At 41.9% G+C, this 25,384-nt stretch overlaps 1 protein-coding gene across 2 annotated transcripts; it reads left to right on the top strand.

Moving 5' to 3' along the window:
- The first annotated feature begins 364 nt into the window (after nt 1–364).
- On the top strand, nt 365–19,035 carry MACIR (macrophage immunometabolism regulator). 2 transcript variants are annotated; one of them, XM_082724396.1, is made up of 3 exons: nt 365–553; nt 8,435–8,524; nt 16,551–19,035. In XM_082724396.1, exon 3 carries the CDS (start codon nt 16,574–16,576, stop codon nt 17,195–17,197), a length of 624 nt encoding a protein of 207 aa, XP_082580522.1. In that variant the 5' UTR covers nt 365–553; nt 8,435–8,524; nt 16,551–16,573; the 3' UTR covers nt 17,198–19,035. The 2 variants fall into 2 exon arrangements, with proteins under 2 accessions (XP_082580522.1, XP_082580523.1); XM_082724397.1 differs by lacking the exon at nt 365–553 and adding an exon at nt 1,554–1,721.
- The last annotated feature ends 6,349 nt before the right edge of the window (nt 19,036–25,384 follow it).

The raw sequence follows: 25,384 nt of genomic DNA, 5'->3' as shown, positions 1-25,384 counted from the left end.
GTCATTTCATGGGCTCCCAGTTCCTCCACTTCTGCTCGTGCTGAGTCCTTCAAGCAGACACTCCCAAATGACAAACCTCACCCCACCACCTCACTGAGGGAACCTGAGTGGAACCAGGCCTGCGAGTCGGACCGAGCTCCCGAGTCGGAGTGCGGGTTGGGACCGGGAGGAGGTGTTAGGACTCCTCCTCCCCACCCTAGTCCGCAACTCCCCCGCCCCCGCCAACTACTTCAGGCCTCTTAGCGCCTTTCTGTCGCCGGCCCGCCCTTCCTCGGGGTGTCGGAGCGGGCGCAGGAGGCGGGCCCCGCGCTGACGGGCTCCGCCTCGGCAGCCAGAGGGAGGAGGGCGGGAAGGCGGGCGGGGGAGGAGGAGGAGGCGGGGACTGCGCCGGGCGGTAGCTGGCGCCGAACGCGGTGGGAGAGGAGAGGGTACCCGGCTGGCTCGCCTGGCGGCCTCTGCCCGGATCTCGGCGCCGCAGCCCTGCGCCTCTCCCGCCCTTGTCTCCGGCTCCGCGGCCCGGGCACAGCGGAGGTGGCGGCGCCGTGGGCCACCGGTAGGTTGCACGGGGACGGCGGTTCCGCCTGCAACCTTTTGTGCTGTAGAAAAGGTGGTGGTGATGGGTGGGTGGTTTGGGGGGTGCCCCAGTCACCGAGTCCCGGTGCCAGCCCCAGTCGCGGCACCGCCCCTTCCTCCCTGCCTCGTGTCGGGGCCGGGCGCGCGGTGTCCGCGCGGTGCTGGGGAACCCCGGGCGGGCGGGCCTCCGGGATAGGCGGCGGGTCGGCCGCAGGGGCCCCGGGCCTCGGCGGGCCGGTCCTTGGGCGCCAGAGCAGGAGGCTGGGGTCTGGTGAACTGGGTGGGGCCCTTGCGGGGTGCGGGGAGCCCGCGGCTGCTTGGCACAGGGGTGGGGCCGGAGACGCCGTGAGTGTGCAGCGCGTGTGAGTGTGCGGGGGCGTGCGCCCCCGTGTGCGCGCGGCGTGCGCTCGCCGGGGAGGTGCGGGGACTCGGCGAGCCGGAGCGCCTCTCCCGCGGTGCGGCGGTGCGGAAGTCGGGGAGCGTTGGCGCGCACGCTAGTTCCTCCGCCGGCGTGCCCGCACCGCGGGGCAGCTGGCCTCGGGGCCCCATTGAGAAGTAGCTCTTTCCCGGGCCTGCTGCGCCTCTGGCCGCACGCCCCGGCCGCGCGCCGGGTGCGACTGCCCCGGCCAGATAGCGCCTGGGGGCGAGCCCTAACGGGCTTATCTCGTCGGCCCTCTCCTCTCGAGCCGCAATCCGGGGGGTGAGGCCGCTCTCCAGCCCGCAGCCCGCGCCCGTTGCGCTTCTGCGGGTGCGGCGGGGGCGGACGGACCGACCGTGCCCGGGGGCGCGCGTGTAGATTCGGGCCGAGTGCTGGCCAGAAGCGAAAGCGGCAGATTTGTCGCTGGGCATCTCCGCCCTCTCCCCACCTGTCGCGGGTGGACTTTGGAGCGGGTGGTAAGCAGAGGAAAGGGGTTTCCAGGCGGGCGGCAGTCACACGTTGAGCAGGCGGCCCCATTGTGAAGCTGCCAAACTCTAGTGGTGGAATCTGCAAATCTGCCAGCTAGGCGATGGGAACATGAAGGGAATGATGGCCCCGGCCCTTTCCCCTTGCAAATGTTCCACATCCTTAGGATCTTCCTGCTTCTCCGCCCGCAGCACTTTGCACTTGGGTGGGTTAGTTATCTGTGTCCAGCCAAGATGCTGAGAGGGTATGGTAGGATTGTAGTGCACAGGTAAAACTGGGGCTGGGAACTTTCTCACCATTTGAGGAAGAATAGAGACAGTAGCGTTTTATTGCATGCTCGCTACTCCTAGCTGAAAAGAGCAATTCTTGCACAACAATTCTGACGTTGCTGGAACTCTTTCTTTTATGTTGTTTTTCTGAGATGAGCCACCCTACAATTTAGAGTTGTTAGTTGCTTTATGTATTCTTTTTAACCCTGTAGAGGAAGTTACACACTAAGAGAGATAGAAATGATCTCTTCGCAAAGTTTATCTTCTCAGTGATTTCAAAATACAGTATTGGTTATTATTGCAGAAGTTTTGGGTACTTTATATATTCAAGACCATGATTTATGCTTACACAATTATGCTTAATGAATTTTGCATAGATTTTGGTGTTTCTGTCATGTGGCTGTGTATGCATTATAAACTTAATAAAATGACGAAGATGAAATGTTGGATTAATGAACCCGTAGAGCTCTTGATTTGATAAGAGCAGTGTATACAGTATGCTTCTGTCAACATTCTAGTTAATTAATTGCAGGTGAGACTGTTTAATAGTGACAACCCCAGGACAAAAGATATACAGGGTATTTATTGACCTTGCATCATGGTCAGTGAATTTGTTTCCTTTGTATAATTTTGTATCCTTTGGAGAGCTCTTGTACACCCTTTGAAGTATTTAGTGTGGTGGGAGTAATAAAACTTTATATACAGGGTTGAAATTTGCTTTGCTGTTGCTGATTTATATCCTTTGGGAGAAAAAAATCAGGTCTTTTCCTCCAGAGAGAACTCTTGATTCCGTCACCAGCCTATCAAAATAAGTTCCTGGGTTTAAGCTTTCATGTGGAAGGTTAACCAATTCCACCGTGTGCACCTGTCCCATTTTGCTTGTGCTTTCCTCAGAGACAGATTTCTTATAAAAACTGCATGTAGATCTGCAGTTCCAGTTACTGCCAGTCATATTTGTAGTGAAACCAGTTGTTTGGTTTTTTTTCCCCCTAAAAGTGAAGGGTGACTTTACATAATAGTGAGACAACATTGGTAATATAACTTTAATCTCTACTAGCAGAAATAGAGGGGAAATGGATGCTGCACTTTCAGGGGGTTGCTATTAAAAGAACTGATAGTAGGGAGAGAAACACCTGTTTGTTTTTTGTTTTTGTTTTTGTTTTTTTTTTTGGTCTTACTGAACTGATTATGGGTTGTCTTACCCCCTTGGTGAGGTTAATGATTTGTTTGTAAGGTCAGGGATGGTGGGTGGTTTCAGAAATGTCACACCCTGCTCAATAACTCTTCCTAAAATTGTTGATGATTTAGTTTTTATGAGTTACAAATGGAAAAATGAGATTGAAGTAATCTCTATGATGATCATGTAGAGTAGGGTAGGTACAGCTAAGCATTTTGTTCTTACTGTGTGTGTTGTAACTTTAGCAGTTAAGCCATTTTATTTCTGCTCAGTGTTCTATTACTTGAGAGATGTTTTGGTCCTTGTCTTTTTTATTTTTAGAGTAATCTTTGAGACTAGGGGTTGCAAAATATTTTCATTAGTCTGAATACAACGTTTACCTATTTTTTTCACTTGCTTTTTTTATGTTACTGATTTCTCCTTGAATAGCTACTCTGAGAAATATTGCCTGTTTTCATTTTTTTTTCTTTGTGTGTTAGATCTAGAATTAGAACCCATAACTTCTACTCTACCATTTTTCTTTGCCTAAAATTTATCTTGTTTTCTGTAATATACTCTTTAATGATTAGTGGGATTTATTTACCAAAATTCACAAGGGCTATTTGCTGGCTTCTGTACTTATAACCATATGATTTGGAAGTGATAGATTTAAATTTCCTCTTCTTAAAAACAACAACAACAACAACAACAAAAAACCTCTTTATAAAAGTAGACTCCATGGTGGAGCCCAGCATAGGGCTTGAACCCACAACCCTGAGAACAATACCTGAGCTGAAATTAAGAGTCAGACCCTTGACTGACTGAGCCATCCAGGTGCCCCTAATTTTTATTTATTTCTTTTTTCTTCCAAATTTTTATTTAAATTCTGGTTAGTTAACATAGTGTAGTATTGGTTTCAGGAGTAGAATTTAGTAATTCATCACTTATATGTAACGCCCAGTGCTCAACATAACTGGTGTCTTCTTTACTACCCATCACCCATCTAGCCCATCCCCCACCACCTCCCTCTGTCAACCCTGTTTGTTCTCCATTATTTTTTTTTCTTACTGCTATTTTATTAGTGGATCTGTGCTGAAGTCTGATACTTATGGCTTTTTTGTACATAGGGATTTTGTGTGGGCTTGAACATTTCTCTGTAGCGCTTTCTGTACTGGGGGGAAAAATACTGCCTTCTCTGGGTTCCCAGTACCATTCAAGTTTACTATTCTATGTTTTAGATTTCCTTGTGTTTCCATGTCTCTCTATCTTTCGTTCTTGCCTTGTCTCCAGCTTCACTTTTTGTATTTGCCCCAGTGCCTGTATAATGCTGGGATATAATAAGACTCAAGAAATATTGTTTCATGACAGAATGAGTGAATGAATAATTGAGCAGCTGAGTGGATACACCCAAATAAATACTCCTCAGATCTGTGTGGGAAGCCACCGTGCAAGCAGAAGGGTCTTTTTTCCTTACTTCCCCCTCCCCAGTCTTTTAATTCCTTACCTTTTCATTGTTAAATATTATTTTTGAAAAGGATAACAGTATAATTGCCCAACAGGGACACTTTGGAGTGATAAAGGGGGTGCTATAAATAATTATGCCGCATTACTGGCTGTGAACTGAGACATATGGCCTCCCTACTTTTGAAGGACATTCTTCTTTATTTACCTGTTTTGATATCTATCACCCTGCCTGAGAAATTTGACACACTTCCTAGTTAATGTTTGCAAACTTTCCTATTTGCAGAAGCTTCATTTGCAGTCATATGTGGGGTGTCTTTTGCTTAGTCACTCATGGCTTCCCTATCCAGAGGCCTGCGGGAAGACCTTGGCCATGCTGACTTTTTCCTATTTTCATTGCTTCCAGCATAATGTCACGGGGTTTTCTGCTCTTTTCAGCTGTTTGTAGCTGGAAGCATTATATATTCTAGCCTCTGCTCTATTTACTTCTGTCTGTTTTTCTGCACAGCATTTAGTATATCTTGTAAGCCTTTCACATGAGTTCTTTTCCTTCTTGCTGACTGTCTTGGACAGGAGATCTGTTGATACCTTGCCAAGACTTCATGGTCAAAGCATTGGCCAGAATCAGTTGCAAGTGTTAGGGACTTAGAGATTTTTAAAGTATTCTAAAAATGTTATTCAATCTAAAACTTTATTCTAGATTTAAAAGCAGGGGAACCTTAAAGTATTTGTCTACTCTTGCCCTGGAGTTAAAGTGGAAATTTAGGAAATGGTTGGTACTTTCATAGTAAACAAGGTCTATTAATTCATCATCCCTATTCTGCCAGGGTCTGTGGGCTTTGGAGTCAGACTGGTAGGTGTTCAGATTCTTGTTCTGACTCTCAAATAGTGTATTACTTGGTCAAATACTTTAAAGTGGGGGTGGTATTTTCTCCTTGAAGTAGCTATAAATTGCTTATAGCTTTTGGCATAGAGAAGACGTTCAAAAATATTGGTTTCTTTTTTATTAAAAATCCAGTTCTTTGGGAACTTTCATATGACATTACACACAATCGTAATTGTTTCTACAGGACATGGGATAAAGCCCTTTCTTTAGTTTTTCTCCTCCTTCTTCTTTTTTTCAACTAGATTCCTTTACAGGCAATCTCTTCAAGAAGACACATTCTTATACTAGTGTCTGGTCTCGTCTTTTCATTCTTCTCGTCGTCATCATCTTCATTCTCTTCCTCTTAGTCCCTGGGCACAGATAGCAGGTGGTTATACACACAGAAATAAGCAGAGTCAGAAATGAGGAAAAAATGAGACAAGGAATGGAGCTCCTTCACCTTAGTTTCGCCTGGGTGGCTCCCTTTGACTCTGTGTTTGTGTTCTATTTCTGGCTTGGCACTGCCCTAATAGGGATAATCAGTTACTACACTTTGTTTACTATGAAATTACCGACCATTTCCTAGACTTCCACATCAGCTCCCGGGCAAGAGTTGGAAAATTACTTTAAGGCTCTCTGTTCTCAAATCCAGCATGAAGTTTTAGGTTGATTTTTCTTTGGCTCTTGAAGAAACTGTTGGAAAATATATTTTTTCATGCATTTAAGAGCTTGAAAAGAAGCACGTATCACCAAATACGTGATACAAATTACGTGATAGTTTGAATGAGATTTTACAGTGTTTTCTAAAGCTAGTCTTTTTTTTTTTTTCTTAAAGACTTTATTTATTTATTTGACAGAGAGTTCACAAGAAGGCAGAGAGAAAAGGGGGAAGCAGGCTCCCCACTGAGCAGAGAGTCTGATGTGGGGCTTGGTCCCAGGAACCTGAGCTGAAGGCAGAGGCTTAGCCCACTGAGCCACCCAGATGCCCCTCAAACTAGTTTTTGTTTAGAATTAAAACACGTCCAGATTTTTCTTATGTTCCTGCTTTGTTTTCTATCTAAATTTCCAAAAGTCTAAATGAAATGGCTCTCACTCTGTGATAGAGGTAGCCCTGAAAAATGAAGTGGAAATGTTTCTCTGTATTTGGCCTCCAACCACATAACCAGCCAGGATTGCTTGATAACGGTTGTGTCCTCCCCTACGATTTATGCTTTTCAAGGATCTTGTGCGCTCCTCTCGGAGAAAGGGTCCAGGATTTAGATGGACTTTGTAGAGGACTCCGGTATGTGCCTCTCCATCCTCCCATTTTCAAGTTGGAAATAACACGAGAACTAGTAGCTAAAAGCACCTCCTTCCAATCACTTCGCAAGTGAGGCAATAAAGCTTTAAAATAAAGTGCCTCTCCACACATTTGAAATAGAATTCCATTTACAGAAATTAATTTACATTTTTCAGGAACATGGTTGTTGTGTAAAAAGCTGTCCATCCGGGCTTAGCACTGAGCAGAGGCCACATGTATAGAAAGCAAGGTCGGCGGGCCTCGGAGTCAGGCAAACTGGGGTTCAGTTCCTGCCTGACCCTCAGATAGCATTGCTTGGTGGAACACTTTGCAAGGGGGATGGTACCCCCCGCCCCTGCAGAGTCGGGGTTAAGATGAAGCCACAGAATTGGCCCCTAGCTTTGGCATGCAGGAGGGGCTCAAGAAACAGGAGTTTCTTTGTAAATTTCCATCCCCACTAAAATCCATTTACTTGAATAAGAAATCAACTTGAACTTTGTAACAGTACTATTGGGGACATTTCCAAGAGGGGGTATATTAGGTTTAAAAAAAAAAAAAGTATTATCAGGCAACAGTTTTTTGCCATGTTACAGTTCACTTTATGTGAAAACCAGAGGCTCCCTGGTGGACAAGAAGCAAGTCTTCCTCCTGCAGGAGTCTTGGTTTCCCAGTCTGGACCCAGTCTTCGGCAGAAGCAGTGTGAAAGGGAGCATCACGAAGCTGTTTCCTAAATCTAGAGGAGCTTCTCAGAATGACTGCTAGGTCTTGGTGCATTCACTCCTTCCAGTTTGCAAAGTTCAAGAGGCAGATCCCTTTAACTCAGTTCCTTTGAAACTCCTCAGTAGTGGTAAGGAAAGTCATAAGGTGACAAGTCCTTGCCTTCTCCCTTGCCTTTGCTTTGGCTGTGAGGGCTTGTTTTCACTGCAGCCATTCTTGGGGGCCCTGTGCACCTGTGCTGGTGAAATGAATCCACTCACCCCACTGGAGGCTCCCTGGCCCCAGGTTAGACAAAGCAACAGAAACCCAACCACCAAAGAAATCTTTACAGGTGGATGGGACTTTGGGGAGTTTTCTTGATCTCAAGAAATTCACCCAATTAACAAGGAAGGTAGGAGATAAAGACAGATGCTCTTACACATTACCTCCTCAGGAAAGGGAGAGGCCTAGAGGAGATGCTCGAAATCTTAAGCAATGTAGAAACTCTGTAAAGAAGTGGTGTTCTCTTAAAAAAAAAAAAAAGAAAGAAAGAATGAAAACTGTTTTCGAAGGCCTTTCCAACCATTTGCCTCAGAGCGGTCTTATGAAGGATTTTTATTGTTGCTATTTTACGGCTACGATGAGTAGACAGCAAAAATTAATTGCATAATAATAACATCACACATTTCTAAAGGGCTTTATAACGTGCAGAACACGTTCCCCTGACTCCTCCTCAAAGCAGCTCTATGAGGGAGGAAGAATGGTATCGTCCTCATTTTCAATATTGCTCTTTATACAAGGTCAGGCCACAAAGTTCTTAGCCAGGCCGTAAATAAGACCTGGTCTTTTAACCCCAGCCTAATCATCATTTTTTCATAGGATACTGTGAATTTCTTGAGTACATGAAGAGTGCTAGGGTGATGGACCTAACATTTAACCCCCAAATTTTTGTGTCTGTATTTAGTCCACTTAGCTGCCCTTAGTCTTGAGGTAGAATTTCAGCAGCAGAATACAGAGGAATAAACATGATAAAATGGTTGACGTTCAGTTTAGCTAAACAAAGTCAGTTTGCTTTAATAAAAGGAATTAATATTGCGTCCTCTATAACCTGTACCTGATATTAGTTACCTCCTGCTAGTTTCTTCCTGTGTTGCAGTTAGCATTGTTCTAATTGCTTTGTAAGTTGTGTTACTTGTTAAATTAAAGGTTTATTTTTATATTCCATGTTTAGTATCTGGAGTAGAGCAGAAGAAATATTATGCCTGTGTTCCCTTGGGACTCATTGGACATTCTACAGTGACATCTTCTGGGATTTAGTCTGGTGAGTTATATTTTGCTTTTTCTTTTTGTTAACCCATTGTATGAACACATCATCATGTGTTTTAAGGACTACATAAACAGATGAATGTGAAATGTCGAGATATGATTGCAAGTATATATACTACAGTAATGAAATTTTTAATGATGGGAACTGAAATTATTGTTGCAGATTGCTAACTTTATTATCTTGAAGTGTTTGCCTTATTGATTGGGGTTTTTCCTTATTCCTGTGAGATAAAGGAGATTTTTGGAATAATACTTAAGAATAGAGTAGTTAAGAGGTAATTGCTCTGATTTCAGGGAAATTTTAGTAAAACATTAATCCCTAGAGAAGGGCAAAATAATTTGCAAAAAGTTCTTGTTGTATATGGTCATATGATATTAAAGAAAGGCATATAGGTGACTGAAAGGAGCATCAGTTTCACTTGGTCATACAGAAGTTCACTGCAAGTGTGACCTTCTTTTTATTACATCATCAATTTAAACTTGCTAAAATTAACGCAGTGCTGTTGTCTTTTCGTTGTCTTTTTTCAGTGCGTCGCCTTTGTATCTATGCCAATGCAGTTATCCATGTGACTCCATGTGTTTGAAGGTGAAAAGAATTTAATAATTATCTGTAGCTTCTTAGAATTTTAAAAAGTATACTCATGTGAGTTCATTGCTGCTTTGCTATCTCATTATACTTAGGCAAGATCTTTATAGGTCCTTGCTTTGAATTGGAGTGGTCAGAATCCTTGGGGGGGAAATACTCGGGGAAAAAAATTCTGGAAAAACTTCTGGTTTCATAATAAGTGATCTCCAAATTAACCATCAGCAGCGGAACGATTAAAAAAAAAATGATGGGGAAAACCAGACACTTTCATTTCATTAGTTAGATACAGTGTACCAGATTAATGACAGTGCATTTTAAAACATTGGGAAAATGGAATCATTACTTTTAAGTTTTGAGGAAAAAAGCCATGTGTTTGAAAACTCAAAGTACAAAATACTTAAGTGGCTGAGTTAACTCATCTAATTTAAATAAAACACAAAACTAGGAGTAGTGAGTGGAATTTACAGGAATGTGTGTGTGGGTCTGTGTGTTTCTTTCTCTTCAGAGGCACATGTGTAGGTATGTATACATAATTGTGGATATAGTTATATATTAAATACAAGGACAGTCTAGCATAGCTGCAAAGGTGAAATGAACCAACAACTCAAGAGGTAATGAGTTACCTGTCATTGGAGGTGTTCAAACATAGACTGAACAACCATTAAGATGCCTTGTGATTCTGAGATCCAATAATTTGAAGAATTTTAAAATTAGGAAGATGTTCAAAAACTTGGAAGTGTGTGACAGGCTTCTTTTATTTTAATTTAATATTTTTTTTATTTTTTGAAGTCAGACTTCAAACTGAAGTATAATTTGTATATAGTAAAAATCACCCTTTTGTATAGTTTGATGAGTTTTGATAAATGTACCCAACTGTGGAATACCCATTACAGTTTATATATAGACTATTTTAAGCACTCCTCGGCAAGGTTCCCTGTGCCCCTTTGTAGTTTTGTTCCCACCTCCCAACCTTGACCTTTTGCAGTTGTTGATTGATTTCTGTCCCTTTAGTTTTCCAGAATGTCATATAAGTAGAATCACACATATGTAGCATTTTCTATCTTCTGCTTTCACTCTTGTAATCTTAGTTTGCTCCTTTTTATTACTGAAATGTATTCCATAGTATGGATGGGTCACTCTTTCTTTTTCCATTTCCCTGTTGATGGACATTTGGATTGTTCTAGTTTTTGGTGATTATGAATAAAACTGTTAAAAGTATTCATGTTCAGATCTTTATGTGAATATATATTTTCATTTTCCCTGGGTAAATACCTACAGTAGTGTAGGTGGGTCTTTAAATAACATTTATTTAGCTGTGTCAGAAATTGCCAAACTGTTTTCCAAAGGGCTGTATCTGATACAGGCTTCTAAGAAGCTGGAGCAGTGTGTGCACACCAAGGGGCCCGATTCTCATTCAGCACAGATTTATTTTTATTTTATATCCAGTTTCAACACGTTTGATCAGCACTTGCTTTTTAAGCCCACAGTGGATTAGACCCAGTAAGCCAGAAGGCATTAGGGATAGGTTGTTACAATTTCAAGCAGCAGAAAATGTATCCACTAGTAGGACAGTAATGACTGATCTAAAACAAAGCAAAACAAAAAAGGCACGGACTTAGAGGAGTGAAATTCTTCTGTCTGATAAATTCTGTCTGACAAGTTCCCAAACATGTCTGCAGAGTAGAATGTCCTGGAGGGGTGCCTGGGTGGCTCAGTGGGTTGAAGCCTCTGCCTTCAGCCCTGGGTCATGATCCCAGGATCCTGGAATCGAGCCCTGCATCGGCCTCTCTGCTTAGCGGGGAGCCTGCTTCCTCCTCTCTCTCTCTCTCTCTGCCTGCCTCTTTGCCTACTTGTGATCTCTATCTGTCAAATAAATAAAATCTTAAAAAAAAAAAAAAAAAGGTCCTGGAGATCTTTTTGAAAAGTTCAGAGCCTAGGCTGTGCCCAATAGGACTTCAAACACAGACCTGAGGTAGAGCACAGGCATCGTAGTTTTTGAAGCTCCTTGGATGCTCTTTGCATGTGTACAAGTTGAGGAACTGTGTCCCTCCCACGTAGCATGATGAAGTTGCCAGTGTCAGGAAACCGGGACTGCCTATCCCGCCCTGGGCAAGCCCCTGCCTTCATGGCTTCAGTGTCCTCTTCCTCATGACAGAAGCTCTGCATAGGTGAAATCCAAGATGATGCTGGCACTGAAACTAAGTGGTTCTAGATATTGCTAGACTGACAGTAGTCATGCTTGGGAGACTCCCATTTGCCAAGAGCCGGCTTTATTCCAAATGGATCATTTCTTGAAAAGGATTTTGTTCGCACGGTGACATTTTTGTTCTGTATATTTAGACGGTTATATATGTTTTCTCTTAAATGGAATTGCTGCATGTTACTAAAAACGGTTCAAGCATATGGGATAATTTTTTTGATTACTGATGGTGACTTTTTTTTTTTGATAAGCCTGATTAAAAAAAAAAATTCCCAGAATGCAGTACATTTCAAAAAGAATTCTTTGTAAGGCAATTGTGAAACTTCTCGGCTATTTTCGGAGCTGGTCTGAGGAGCTGAGGTACCTCGGTTATATTTTTTAAATGCTCCTTGTGCCAGACGCTTGGGAAGTTGGACCTCTTGGGGAGTGTTTAGAGCTGAGCATATTTTACACCGATGATGGTCTTTTGAATGCGCACATCTCGGTGTACCAGGGTCCCCTACACATTGGTTATACGTTGGATCTGTTGGCATTAGTTGCAGACGGAATTCATAATGGCATGCCATACCCATATTTTTAAAATAATGTGCTATTTACATTTTTCTAGCAGATACTGAGGTGCTACCTTGTCTAGCCTGGTTGAGTTTTGAATCCTCCCAGATTTCAAAGAAACACACTGGCCCCTATGAACACAGGTCTTTCATGTTTTGTAAATCTATGTCAGTACCTTTGTTATGGATTAGACTGGGAAGGAATTTGATCCTGAACACCCTTAGGTGGCGGTTAAAAAAAATCATATATGTTCCTGGAACTTGCTTAGGAGACTCAAGTTTTAAAAGTATTCATCAGCTACAAGTTGAGTTTCCTATTCTCTGTTGTATTTTTTGTTGTAGACTCTTCTACCAACAGAAATTTTGCTGCTTCTGTTATTACAATAACAACACTTTTCGGCTTTCTGTTTCCGGTTTTTATTTTTGCTTTAAACTGCATATGAAAAGCATTACTGGAATCAATAAAAGGTTGTCATTGCTCTGTGATTTCTAGTGCTCAGCAGTGCAGAAGGTAGCCTGGTGCCTAGTTTCCCGGTTCATGTTTATTCTTACTAGTGCGGTGGGAGTGGCTGCCTGTTGCACATACCTGCAGTATTTGTAAGAGTTCTTTGTAATCTTTTATCTTGGCAGTAGGCATTTATGAGGCACAGTTTATTTTAGGATAGGAAATAAAATTCTTCATCATGAATGGTTTGTTAAGGAATAATAAACCTATATGACAAAATATGAAGAATATTCTGATCACAGGTCATCTCCAGTTGTAGTCATGGTAGCCATGTTTCCTGATCACTGCTTTTATTAATTTCTCATTATTTATTTTTTTACAGAGAGAGCAAGTGAGCAGGGTGGAGGGGATGTTGAGGGCAGAGGTGGAGAGAGTCTTAAGCAGACATCATACCCAGCATGGAGCCCGACTGGGGGCTTGGTCCCATGACCCTGAGATCATGACCTGAGCCAAAATCAAGAGTTGGTTGCTTAACTGACTGAGCCACCCATGCATCCCTGATACAGTGCTTTTAGTAAGAAATTTTACTGTGTGAAAAAGTATCTCCATCTTTAGTATCACTGCCTTTTTGTTGTTGTTGTTGTTGTTGTTGTTGAATTACGGAATTAGAAAGTAGCTCGACTTCTTTTTCAGATGTGATACTACTTCTGCTCATTTAAGAGGTCACCTGGGGAAGTTGATCCTGTAACTACTCCCAGGGCCTTAGTCCAGTCTTTAAATCCAGTCAGGAAATTCTCAGCAATTTAATAGCATAAGAAGTTTGCTTTCTGTGAGTCACATTGAAGAGTGGAGGGCATACTGCTTAGTCAGCATTTCACTTAGCTAAAAACAAAATATTTGCCAGTCCATGTTCTCTTTTCTGAAACGTGGCCGCCACCTAGCTTTCTCAGTGGTGCATGCTAGACGCTCTTTAGAAGGACAATTGATATGTAAGTAAAAAGTTTTTTTTTTAAATCTAAGTAGTTTGCAAGAGTCAGGTTGTGCACTGTGAATGTTCCTACATGAATATCAAGATCTGAAGAGGTTCTCATACGTTCCACAATACACTGAAGAAACCAACGAAACCATCTCACAGAGCTGTTTTGAGACTCTTACTGTTTGGAGCAGTACTGACGTTTTTATCGCTAAAACATGCGAGCACTTTTCCAGAATTTACAGTCGTTCATCAGAAGTTCAGTAGGTTGCAGCGATCTATGTAACATTTAAGACAAGTGTTCTTATGTTCCAGAACCGTGAGACTGTAATTAAGAAACCTGACGTAGAGTGTTGACCTTAGTTCCTAGGCCACATACCTGTTAGAGTGTATTGGAAGTGGTTGTGTCATTAAGTTGCTGCTTAAGTGGTGTCTTCTAACAGGGGGTGTGTTGTTTACCTCAGCAAAAATGGCAGGTTTCTTACACCAGGCTGCTCGGTTGGAATTTCCAGAGCTCTTAGATCACATCGGTTTCTTTTGTTTGACCATCAGGGTGAAATCACTGTCTGTCAGGTATGTGCCTGAAGATCCTGTTAGGTAGTTTTGGCCAACCCACGTGGTGGTTTTTACGATGTTATGGCTGCTGGAAACTGAAGCCGCAGTGTTACTCATCTCTTTGTATTGTCCTGGTAGCTGTTTCATGTCCCATCCAATCGTCACCTTTATAGATCACTTCACTCACTGTCTTCAGTTTTCTCATTTTCTAGGTGCTGATTTTCTAGATAATACTTTCTGCCCTTTTCTCTCAAGCCTTTGCATCCTAACAAAGGTTTGTTCCTCTTCCCTTGCTTAGCAATTTTTATCCCTTAGAGGCACAGATGACTTTCAGCCTAGCCTCTGAATTATTACCCGAACCCTGATGGGTGGAGTGTGGATGCTTGGATTGGGGCAAGTTTGTAATGCACCGAATGAGAACACAGGAAGGTGGCTGGTGGTGGTGTGTGGACTGTCATGGACTCCCAGATTTGGAAGGGACCTAGACCAAGGGTGTCCCCTCATGTGGACTGACTGCTTGAGTGCCATCACCTAGGTCATTCTTACGTGGGGTACCCATTTGCATGTGTACTCCGTTTCCTGCACAGCCCTGGTTCTTTGAGCCTCACTGGCCCTCCTCTCCTTGTCTTTCAGAATGGACTGTAAGAGATACACTTGCCGCCTGTAGCTCCCTGTCAGGTTCGGTAACTTGGAGGCCTTAGATCTGACCTCCTGGGCTCCTTCTGGGTATCTAGAATTAGTGAGAAAGGAAGTATTAGATTAGTATGTCCTTTGGCTTAGAGGAAACATTTGTTTATTCAGTATAAGGTTTGACAAAGCTCAGGCCCTCTGAAGTGTATCAGATAAGAAATCTTCAGGTTTCTGTATGCTCATCAAAGTAGCTGATAGTCCTCCTAACAGAGAAATAAATTACACAATCAAATAAAAATTTACTTTTTACAGTATACAATAAAGCCAGTTACTTTAGATCTGAAAGGGTTGAGGGGGCTACAGTATTTTGATTAAATTTGGAACTACATAGACTAAAGTTTAGAGCAAAAAGTAAGTAAAAGCTCTGTGGATCCCTTTGACGTTTGCTCTATCACAGGACTCCGTTTTCAGCTGTGTTCTAGATGTCGGTGTAGTGAGGATAGGACGGTGTCTGGGGACTTCTTCATAGTCTTGCTTTATTTCCTCATAAAGGAAAGAATAGCATGCAAGTGAGGGAATAAGGCTTTTTTTTTTTTTTTTTTTAAAGCTTTAGAATTGCTTGGATTTCAAATGAATACCCAAACGTTGGGAAATGCTTCAACCAGGAAAAGGTGATTTGTTTCACAAAAGCATTTATAAGAATCATTTAATATAACAGTCTCTTCCAATAAATTTTTCATCTTAAAATTAGTTACTATTTGACATCATTTTGGTTGGCAACCTGAGATACTTAAAAAATTGTGTTTTCTACGCCATACTGATGGTAGTAGAAATAAAGTTTCTCTGAAAAGACACTGACACTCAATTTCCCTTAGTACTTTTTTTATTTTCCAAAATTTGACTTATCTGCAGCTTCCTAGAAACCTGGCCATTTTTCGTGGTACTTCTTGTCAGGGGGTTTTCCAAAGTACATAGTGTCATCATCATCATGATGAATAATATCAGCATTCATTGAGAATTATTCTGCCATTTATTAAACTATCCAAAAGTGCAGGATCTTAAGTATTGTAAAATAAAGTAATGTAAAAATCAGTGGCCTATTTTCTCGAATAGAGTGCATCTGATATTTTATATATGCTTAATACTAAAAGTGACCTGATTTATTGGATTTAGGGTTTCTTTTTAAACTTAGGAAATGGTTTGCTGTAAATAATTCACTGGGGACATGGGAGGAAGAACATTTGCAACATTTGGGGAACTTAAGACTGACACCTCCATACCTTCAAAACATTTCTTTAGGCCTGTGTTGGAACCTTTGCAGAAATCGATCCGTTTTCATCTTTCATTATATGCCCCTTAAACACGTTTGGAAAAAAAAAAAAAAAAGGCGTAGGTGTGAAGAGCTCAGCGCTTATTTTAAATTAAATGATGGAAAATGTAAAGATGCCAATTTTCAAGTTGGGAGTCCTTGGTGGATTCTTGTGGCGCCGTGTAGGATATTTTTATTTGCCTCACGTTGAGATCTGTACTTGATTTGCTTACTACCACATCAAGGAATAAAGCTTGCATGATTGAACGGAGTGCCTCCTGTAGGGAAGGACTGTTTTCTGTTTTCTTCTCTATCTGAACCTTTTAGTCGTCCTCCAGACTTTAAGCTGCCTCCATGTTTGTGAAGGTAGAGAAGTCATAGTCTTTCTTTTCTTTTTTTTTTTTTTTAAGATTTTTATTTATTTCTTTGACACACAGAGAGAGATCACAAGTAGGCAGAGAGGCAGTCAGAGAAAGAGGAGGAAGCAGGCTCCCTGTGATGCCGGGCTATGGCATCCCAGGACCCTGAGATCATGACCTGATCCGAAAGCAGAGGGCTTAACCCACTGAGCCACCCAGGCACCCAGAAGTCATAGTCATTTTAATGCCTGCTCTGGAGTGCGTTATGGACACAGATAAACGTCTGGCAGCTGGACAGTGGCCGCCTTTCGGGCCGGTGTTATTTCATGCTCCCCAAGCCGTCTAAACCGCTCCAGCTTGGCCCGAGGGTCTGTGCACGACGCCATTAATGATCTGAGTCTGTTTGCTTTCAGGAGTGTGCCGCCTGGTGCCTACCATGGAAGTCGATGTCAACGGAGAGTCCAGAAGCACCCTGGCCACGCTGCCCCTGCCGGTGGCCGAGGCGAGCTCCCCCGGCAAGGCCGAAGCGGAGAAGCCCCGCTGCTCCAGCACGCCGTGCTCGCCCATGCGCCGGACTGTGTCGGGCTACCAGATTCTGCACATGGACTCCAACTACTTGGTTGGCTTCACCACTGGCGAGGAACTCCTGAAGTTAGCCCAGAAGTGCACGGGAGGTGAAGAGGGTAAGGGAGAAGCTGTGCCTTCCTTGCGCTCCAAGCAGCTGGATGCAGGACTCGCGCGTTCCTCCCGTTTGTACAAAACCCGAAGTCGGTACTACCAGCCCTACGAGATCCCGGCGGTGAACGGCAGGAGGCGAAGGCGGATGCCCAGCTCAGGAGACAAGTGCACTAAATCTTTACCTTACGAACCTTACAAGGCCCTCCACGGGCCTCTGCCTCTTTGTCTTCTTAAAGGTAAGAGGGCTCACTCCAAATCTCTGGACTACCTCAATCTAGATAAAATGAGCATCAAGGAGCCAGCGGACACAGAAGTGCTCCAGTACCAGCTCCAGCACCTCACCCTCCGAGGGGACCGTGTGTTTGCCAGGAATAACACATGAGCCAGGGGCAGAGAGTACCGACCAGTGTAGGTCAGCGTCCGCTTGGCTGGGAAAACCCACTGTCGTTCTCTGTACAGGACTCCTTCACATTATAGATGGTTATATCAGCTCAGTGTTCCTGGAACCTAAAAATTGTCTGGATCAAAATTTGAATACAGGAATGAAATCACAGGTACTTGGGGGGAAATCGTTCTAGAGCACGCCACTGCAAAGAAAACAGAATGTCGGCCATTAGTTTGAATAGCTTTTTAGCTAGGGGGAAGAAAGGCTGTGGTCAGTAATGCCATCTTTATGATTCTGACACTCAAATTGGGAATGTTATCTGCTTGGTTATTGCTGACTTGGTATGATTCATTAGAAAATTATATCTTTAAGTACTCAAGTACTTCTTTAATCTCTGTATTTTACTATACGATGTATGTAATGATTTGTTTTATGAAATTTAGAACTTGAACATTGCTGAATTGGACCACTTTTTATTTTTAAATATTGAGTTTAAATATTTTATAACTGGTTTTGCACTGAAAAATTTAACATTTCAGATTGACAAGAGAATAATCTGTCTTCACTTGCCTCAATAATACTGTTGAGCAGTGGATTTTTTTATTTCCGCATGGAAAGTTATGGATCTCTATGGCTGTAAAATATTTCTTTATAGCATTATTAAAGTGTGTCTTAATACAATTAAATTTGGGATACAAAGTATTTATTTTACAATGGGTGGGGGGAAGCTTTTCCAGAAAGTTTCCAATATGAAGTTTTCATAAGTTAAAAAAAAGTTTCCTTAGTGCTTACTTTCTAAGTTAAAAATTCATCTGGAACTTTAAAATAGAGAGGATTCTTTTAATTACGGATGATAGGCATAATACTGTTTGCATCTGAATGTTCTGTAAGTGAATGAAACTTTTAGTAGAAGGACTCATGATTTCTACTATCGAATGCTTAAACTAAGTATGGAGTGAGACCATTCAGCATGGCATCCGGGTTATTCTAGTTTTAGTTCTGTGCAGCTCAAGCGCTCGTTGAAATTCCAGTTTCTAGGATTAGTGTGGGAGCCTAAAGTGCTTCTGCAGTTTTAATGGGTTAATCCTGGATTACTTAACAATTTGTGTCAATTGCACTGGTTTAATTTGTTGCTAAAGTAATAACGCCCTGGCTTTAGTAACAAATACAGCTCAACTATTCTTGAATATATTTTGAGAAAAATGTATGTAACTTAACTTTTGTAAAAGTTTCTATTTCTTTTTTTTCTTTTTTGACTCTTGAAGGTGCAATTTATTACCGAATTGGCATTTCTGGCAGCATAGAACTGCTTATTTTAAATTTTAGTTTGGGGGCTGTGAGTTTCTTAGGTGTTAGCAGTCTTGCTTATAAAATAAGAACACCTTTTATTAACGAGTGGGTCATTCTTGGCGCAGATATGACTTTCCTTTAACCAGAATGAATGGCAAACTCTGTTTAGAGCAGAATAATTATCAGAAAACCCTAGAACTCTTAATCAACATTTATTAGACTTTCACTGAGGCAAACCGTTTGAAAGCGCCTTGGGGAAGTTGACCCCTCTCTTACTGAATTGATCAGATTTCTTGGTGGGCTGGAAATTTTCAGCTGTTGTATATTTTAAAGTAAATTGCACCTTTGTAACATAATTGTATTGACGAATGATCACTAAGATTAACTATCTATACAGTCATTAGTTTGACAAGAAATAGAATCCTGTCAGATGCCAAAGAGTTGGGATTTTTACGTTTAATGATTAAACACCGTTATTTATTGATGATTTACCCTGTGGAACTGTATTATTTCTAACTATGAAATAAAAGGGTGATGTAAACACACATCGTTGTGTGGTGCTTTAAACAAGGTCCATCATCTACAGGCTAGTTACTGTTCAGGAATTGCGCCTAAAGACTTATTTTTAGGCCCCATTTTTGTAAAAAAATAATAATTATTATTATTTTTGGTGCTCATTTGCATTTTAGGGTAAAGGATATATTCATGGCAATGGTATGTATTCAGTCCATGAGGAAACACGGCTGTGTACCTATGAGATCTGTCCCCTGCCCATGCACCTAAGTACTTTGTTGAGCTAAATAAAAATGTGTAGCTCTTATGTTTTGTTTTGTTTTTACTTAAAGACAAGTGAACCTCAGTGGGGAAAATGAAGGGGTTGAAAGTTTGAGATATGTCACGTGAGCAATGATCTGGTTGGTAAAGAGAAATAGTTTTGAGTTTGGTTTCCTAGAAAGTGAGTTCTGAAACTCTGGGTCTGTAGTTCACAAAGTGTGTTTGGAGAGCTCCTTCTTTCCACCTTGCTTTCTCCGCACTCCGTGATCTTGTTGTGCTCCTATAGTAAGTAGTAGCTCATGGAAAAAAAAAAAAAAGTTTGGCTTGGCTCTCTTTTCACTGGAGGAAAAAGAAATCCCCTTCTTCAGACTTTTGACATGGTTTATACTTTTGTACTCTCCCCCTACCATTTTTTTTTTTTAAAGATTTTATTTATTTATTTGACACTCCGAGATCACAAGTAGACAGAGAGGCAGGCAGAGAGAGAGAGGAGGAAGCAGGCTCCCCGCTGAGCAGAGAGCATGATGCAAGGCTTGATCCCAGGACCCTGGGCTCATGACCTGAGCGAAAGGCAGAGGCTTAACCCACTGAGACACCCAGGCGCCCCTCCCCCCACCTTTTTATTCAATTTAATATTTCATACTAAACAGGGCACACTTGCCCAGAAGACACTTGATGCTATCTATCCTACAGTGCCTGACTTTCAATAAATGGCAGCACCACCACACTTCATATATATATGAATATATATATATTTTTTTTCTTTTCTTTTTTCTTTTTTGCAAAAATATCATGTTTTTGAGGCTCTGTTGATGTTTCAAGTGGCAATAGGATTTCCCTCTTCTGCCAGTCTGAGGTGAGCTGTGTTTGCGTCTCTGACTTCCCCTTGGCTGTGTTTGCTCCTCTGGTCTCAGGGCTCCTGGAGTCAGCAGTCAGGGAGGAATGGACAGTGGGGGATGGATTGAAATGTAAACTGGTACAGACCTTGCAGACTCTGGCTCAGCGAGGCTCCTGTTCCAGGCTGTTGCCTTATGTCATGTGATGCCCCTGTGTGTGCCTTTTTCCTTCCCTGAGATAAGTAATTTAAATGATTTCAGTATTTGGGATTTGGGAAGCTTTTATAAGATTGTAAGTTAACTTACAAAGACAAACTGGCCTTTCACTAAAAAAGAATCTTTATTGAATTCTTGAGAAAAGCAACCTACTTTTACTTATTTTCTTACTCTATAACATACTTTTTTTAAAAAAATAATTTTGGAAAGACTTTATATTTCATTATAACTGTTGAAAACATTTTAAAGGAACTTTTAAATGACCTTGGCCTAAGTGGTTTGGTCTCAGAGAAAGGGGGAGGAGAGGCTGTCTACCAGTTCATAAGTGGCATAAATGCTTTGGAAGGGTTGGGGCGGAGAGTGCAAGGATGCATGTTGCCGTAATGCAGAGGAAACAGCAAGTATTAAGCAAAATTGCCTTTTTAAACAATAGAATTTGATTAGGGAAGTGCAAATTGATGAAGATTCCCTTAGAAATATAATAAATTCGATTATAAAGCTAGAAGTAGAGATTGCCTGTGCTCCATGTGCTTTGCTTACTAATAATGCTGCTTTAGATAAGAATTATGAAATGGATTCTTTGATATTTTATATTACAAAAAAAAAATTAAGGATTTTTCTGGCTGAGGGGAACACGATCCAGAACAAATCAAAAGAAGAATGGGTTTGATTTGTTATTTTGAGTTTGCTGAGCCCCTAGGACATATCTGGGCTCCTGTTGGGGGTGATTGTTGAGTTTGTATTCTCACCATTGTGAAGCAACTTTGTGCAAGGTTTCATCAGATGATTTCAGAGGAGAAGCTGGAAACCAAATCTCCTGATGCTGTACCCCTGATCTCAGGGTTGTCTTTGATGTCCAGATTTATGGGAGAGCACCGGATGAGGAAAGAGCTCTTTAAACAGAAGAATGCAGCGTCTCCTAGAATGAAAGCGAGTGGCTGCACTGTCCGTGGGATCCTTAAGTGATCCCGGCTGGTGTCGCTTCTGGAATGAAGAGCTTTGATGCTTTTGCTTTTGTGGAAAAGCTAGCGGCAAGAGGAGGGAACGCTGGGTCTATCGCATTGACCTTCAAGTCTGATTCTTCACCAAAACTTTTTTATATAAAAGGATGCATAGAAATAGATATCTGGAAGACTTTGAATCCTCTCCGTCCGTGGCTTAACACTTCGGTTAGGAAAGGAACCGAGGCAGGAAGCAGTTTCTGAAAGTCCTGAAATGGAGATTTTGGCTCTGTGATTGGGGCTGGGATGGCCAGTACTGAGCCCACACAGCGCATGCTCCTCCCCTGCACCCGCCGTCGCGGTCGCTGTCCCGAATCCCTCAGAGGTCCAGGCGTGGTCTCCTTATCTTTCTTAACCGAGCACTATAGGCAGCTGCTACTGAATTGATCAGAATTCTGTAGGAGGTAAAACCTGTTTGTTTACCACATCCCCATACCCACTACAGTAGATTCTAATGGGAACTGAAAAAACGGTCTGGATTTTTTGAGTAGGAGGCTGTTCTTGATCCTGTCTCCTAACCAGAGACCGCAGGAGAACCGCCCATCCCCATTACCATCACCCACAGGGCTTCTCCTGAGCACATGCTGGCACTCTGCTTTCACCTCCAAGGACTTGACTCTTATTGGGAGAGGAGAAGGGGAAGGCAGCCTGAGATGCATGCCAAGTGCAGTGTGTTGAATAAATAGCGATCTAAGGAAGAGGAGCTGAAATCTATGGGACTGAGATCTGGGAATGAACTATCTTGTTCAGTAGCAGGGCCAACATATTTTGAATATATTCACCTCATTGCTGATGTGTTTAGAAGGTTAAAAAAAAAAAAAGCCTTCATAGGGAAGTCTGGGGAAGGCAAAGGCTTAAAATAATTGAATCTAAGAAGTATCATGGCATGGCAATAATGTTCGCTGGTTATCTACAGCCTTCTCCTCGGTTACCGACCTGTGTTCTAGAAGAGAAGCATTAAGGTAGATGGTCCTTCACTGAAATATTGGAATTGGGCTCAGGGCAAGTGAGAGCTATGAGGGAATAAGTAAATGGATGTTTTAGTGATCTCTTTGCCCTTGCCCTGCTCTTCCTGCTGGGGTGGGGTTGGCTGAGGATGATAGAAGGTTTTCTCTAATGATTTAGGGTCAGGGGTATATTGAAAAGTGTGAATTCTTGACATAATTTGCGTGAGAAATTGAACTATAGGGGAAGTGTTTTGTGCAAGGAGATTCCTCATATGGATTATCTTTTAAAACAGCTAACTAGAATCCTGCATTATGTGGTAGATTTCTGTTTTATACTTTCCAATATTTATAAAGTGTGGGTTTTGTTACTCTCAATGTTTCACATACAGTTTTGGTGTCATGCTCCTATAATAAATTACTAAAGTTAAAAAGAAAATTTCTAGGATTGAATATTATTCTGTGTCTGTGGTAGGTCACATAAAGGGACTCAGTGGTAGCTCACAAAGATATTCCATAAACATGACAAATGGCCTTTTTTTTTTTTTTTAGGGGAAAAGGACATACTGTATTACATTTGACATAACACTGTCTAGCTACACCCCACCCTGAAATTCATTTTTTAAGTGTTTGCTGGATCAAGCCCTCCAGACGAAATGGAGATTTTTTTTTCCTCAGAAAAATTTTTAAAATTAAATTAATTAATTAAAAAATTAAGAAAGATTAAAATATCTTTCCTTGTTTTTGAGGAACATTTTGGTGCTCGCTTCAGCAGCACATATATGAAATTAGAATGATATTGAGGAATGGTTTGACGAGAATAGAGATGCCAGAGAATAAACAGTTGAAAGGCTAACTTTCCTCACTGGGCCAGGCCATCTTGTACAGAAACCATAACAAATGCTGGAAATGACAATCGATCCTAATTTGTGAAGAGAAGAGTTGTAAGAGCCACCTCTGCTAGATTTAGTGTTGTATGTTGACAACCAGACGTACTGGTCTTGGGAGGCTATAGACAAAATGCAAATCCTGGTTTGAAACAGAACCACCAAGACCTAGCTATGATAATTTATCTGTAGGAGTCAATGCTTCTTCAGGTTCCTGGATTCAACATTTAGTTATTTATCCACAAAATATTACTGTGATATAGTCCATGTCAGGCACAGTGATTAGTCGTGAGAATGCAAGACCGTCAATCCCAGAAAGCCATAGTCAAGAACAAACACTCGCATTTTAAAGTGAGTGCTTCTAATAAAAAAAATTTCAGATCTTTTCAGCATGCAGAGGAGAAAGTTCCTGATTCCACCGTAAGTGTGGGGAAAGCTTCACAGGGAAGCTCTGCTGGGGTGCGGAGGGTGAAGAGGGTTTTGCCTGTGGGGGAATTCCTGCGTGGGAATATAAAACTGGAAAAGGCCTTGAGATTCATCTGTTCTGCTTCTTCTACTATCTAACCCAACCTGGACAGAAGTATGTCATGTATCTTTCTAAAAATGTCTAGGAACGGGAATCATATTGAGTCACTAGTGTATTTGGCCCAAGTTTTCCATTGAGGAGTTGGGCGGTGAAATTTCAAGTCGTGGTACTTGAACTGCCAAACCGAATTTTAGTCAGCATTTCTCCTAATCCAGCCAATTTTTACCTTAAAGTAACTACCTCAGCCCCACTGACTCCAACTTTTGTGGGTCTCTGGTGGTCCAGAGTTTTCAGATATTCTTTGCATATGTGTTGGGAAGAGGAGTACGTTTTGGGGTACCAAGTAGCCAGTTTCAGACTCTCTTTGAGAGCACAGCCAGAAACACGGGGCCCCGGAGAAAAATCCAGGATGCTCCCAATTAACAGAGTCGATCCAGCAAGATGAGTGGGGAGGGAATCCGGCTTTCCCTGTCTCCGCTGCTCTTGATCAGGGCGGAAGAGCACACCCTGCTCTGCAGGCTCCAAAACTCAGTCTTCACAAGTTCATTGTTAAGGTGAGAGGAGGGCCTTGTTTGGGGAAACAGTGCTGGTTAGACTCTGAGGTTTGGGACGACTGTTATTTGAAGCTTACCCTGGGCCTGGGGTGTCTGAGCACTGGAACCGCTCCCAGAATTCTGTCCTGCAGGCCTCTTTCTAGGACTGCGTGCTGGAGGAGAAGAGAGGAGCAGGTGGAAATATCTGAGGGCTGTTTTTTTTTAAATGAAGGTAATGTTTAATAGCCAACCATTTATTTCTCTGTTCCCCTCTCTTTGCTTTAAGGAGCCAGCCAAAAACAAAATATTGAAAGAGCTAAAATACTGGCCTTTCGCATCATGTCTTAGAGTTGTGATCACTTTGCTTTTGTGGTTTTAAGAATACCCACCCTGGCTGTGCCACTTATTTGTAGGAAACAACTGATCATTTCATTTTTATAAAATAGGAAAAGTGATTTCTACTTTATAGTTCTTGAGAGAATCAGACATACTGAAAGTAATATCAATGCCTATCTCATTGTAGTTGCTGAATAAAATGCAGTTATTGACAGTGATAAAAACTGTCTTCCAAACTCCTGACCTGCTCTCTTAATTTGCCCCACAACTGCTTTACGAAGGTTCTAGACCATAAAAGAAAAGCACTACATTTAAAGTTGAAGTATTTTCTTTTTTTTTTTTTTTTTTTTTAAAGATTTTATTTATTTATGTATTTGACAGAGATCACAAGTAAGCAGAGAGGCAGGCAGAGAGAGAGAGGAGGAAGCAGGCTCCCTGCTGAGCAGAGAGCCCGATGCGGGACTCGATCCCAGGACCCTGAGATCATGACCTGAGCCGAAGGCAGCCACCCAGGCGCCCAAAAGTTGAAGTATTTTCAATAAAATACTGCACAATCTCAAAACATGTTTGAGCTGTGTCTGAGCCAGTTGGTGAACTAGTGTTGTCGGAAGTGAGTTGTTGATGTTCCAAGTTGTGCAGCTGTGCAAAGATCATGCACTTGGGCATGGGAAGAAAAGATTAGACCTAACATGAAAATTCTTCTTGTTGAGTCCAGTTTCGTAGAATTTTATCTTATTAAATGTTTGTAACATGGGCTTGAGACTCAGCAAGATTAAAAAATAAGGACTGTTTAAAAAGGAGTGGACAGTTTTTTATTTTGATTCTTATTCTCCATCTTTTT

This window comes from Mustela nivalis, assembly GCF_964662115.1.
Source record: "Mustela nivalis genome assembly, chromosome: 3".
Lineage (NCBI taxonomy): Eukaryota > Metazoa > Chordata > Mammalia > Carnivora > Mustelidae > Mustela > Mustela nivalis.
Note: the sequence above shows the minus strand (reverse complement) of the source record. Positions and strands in the feature narration are given on the sequence as shown.

Bases quoted from the DNA above. Each gene is read 5' to 3' on its own strand.
- MACIR (XM_082724396.1), top strand. From the start codon at position 16,574: ATGGAAGTCGATGTCAACGGAGAGTCCAGAAGCACCCTGGCCACGCTG.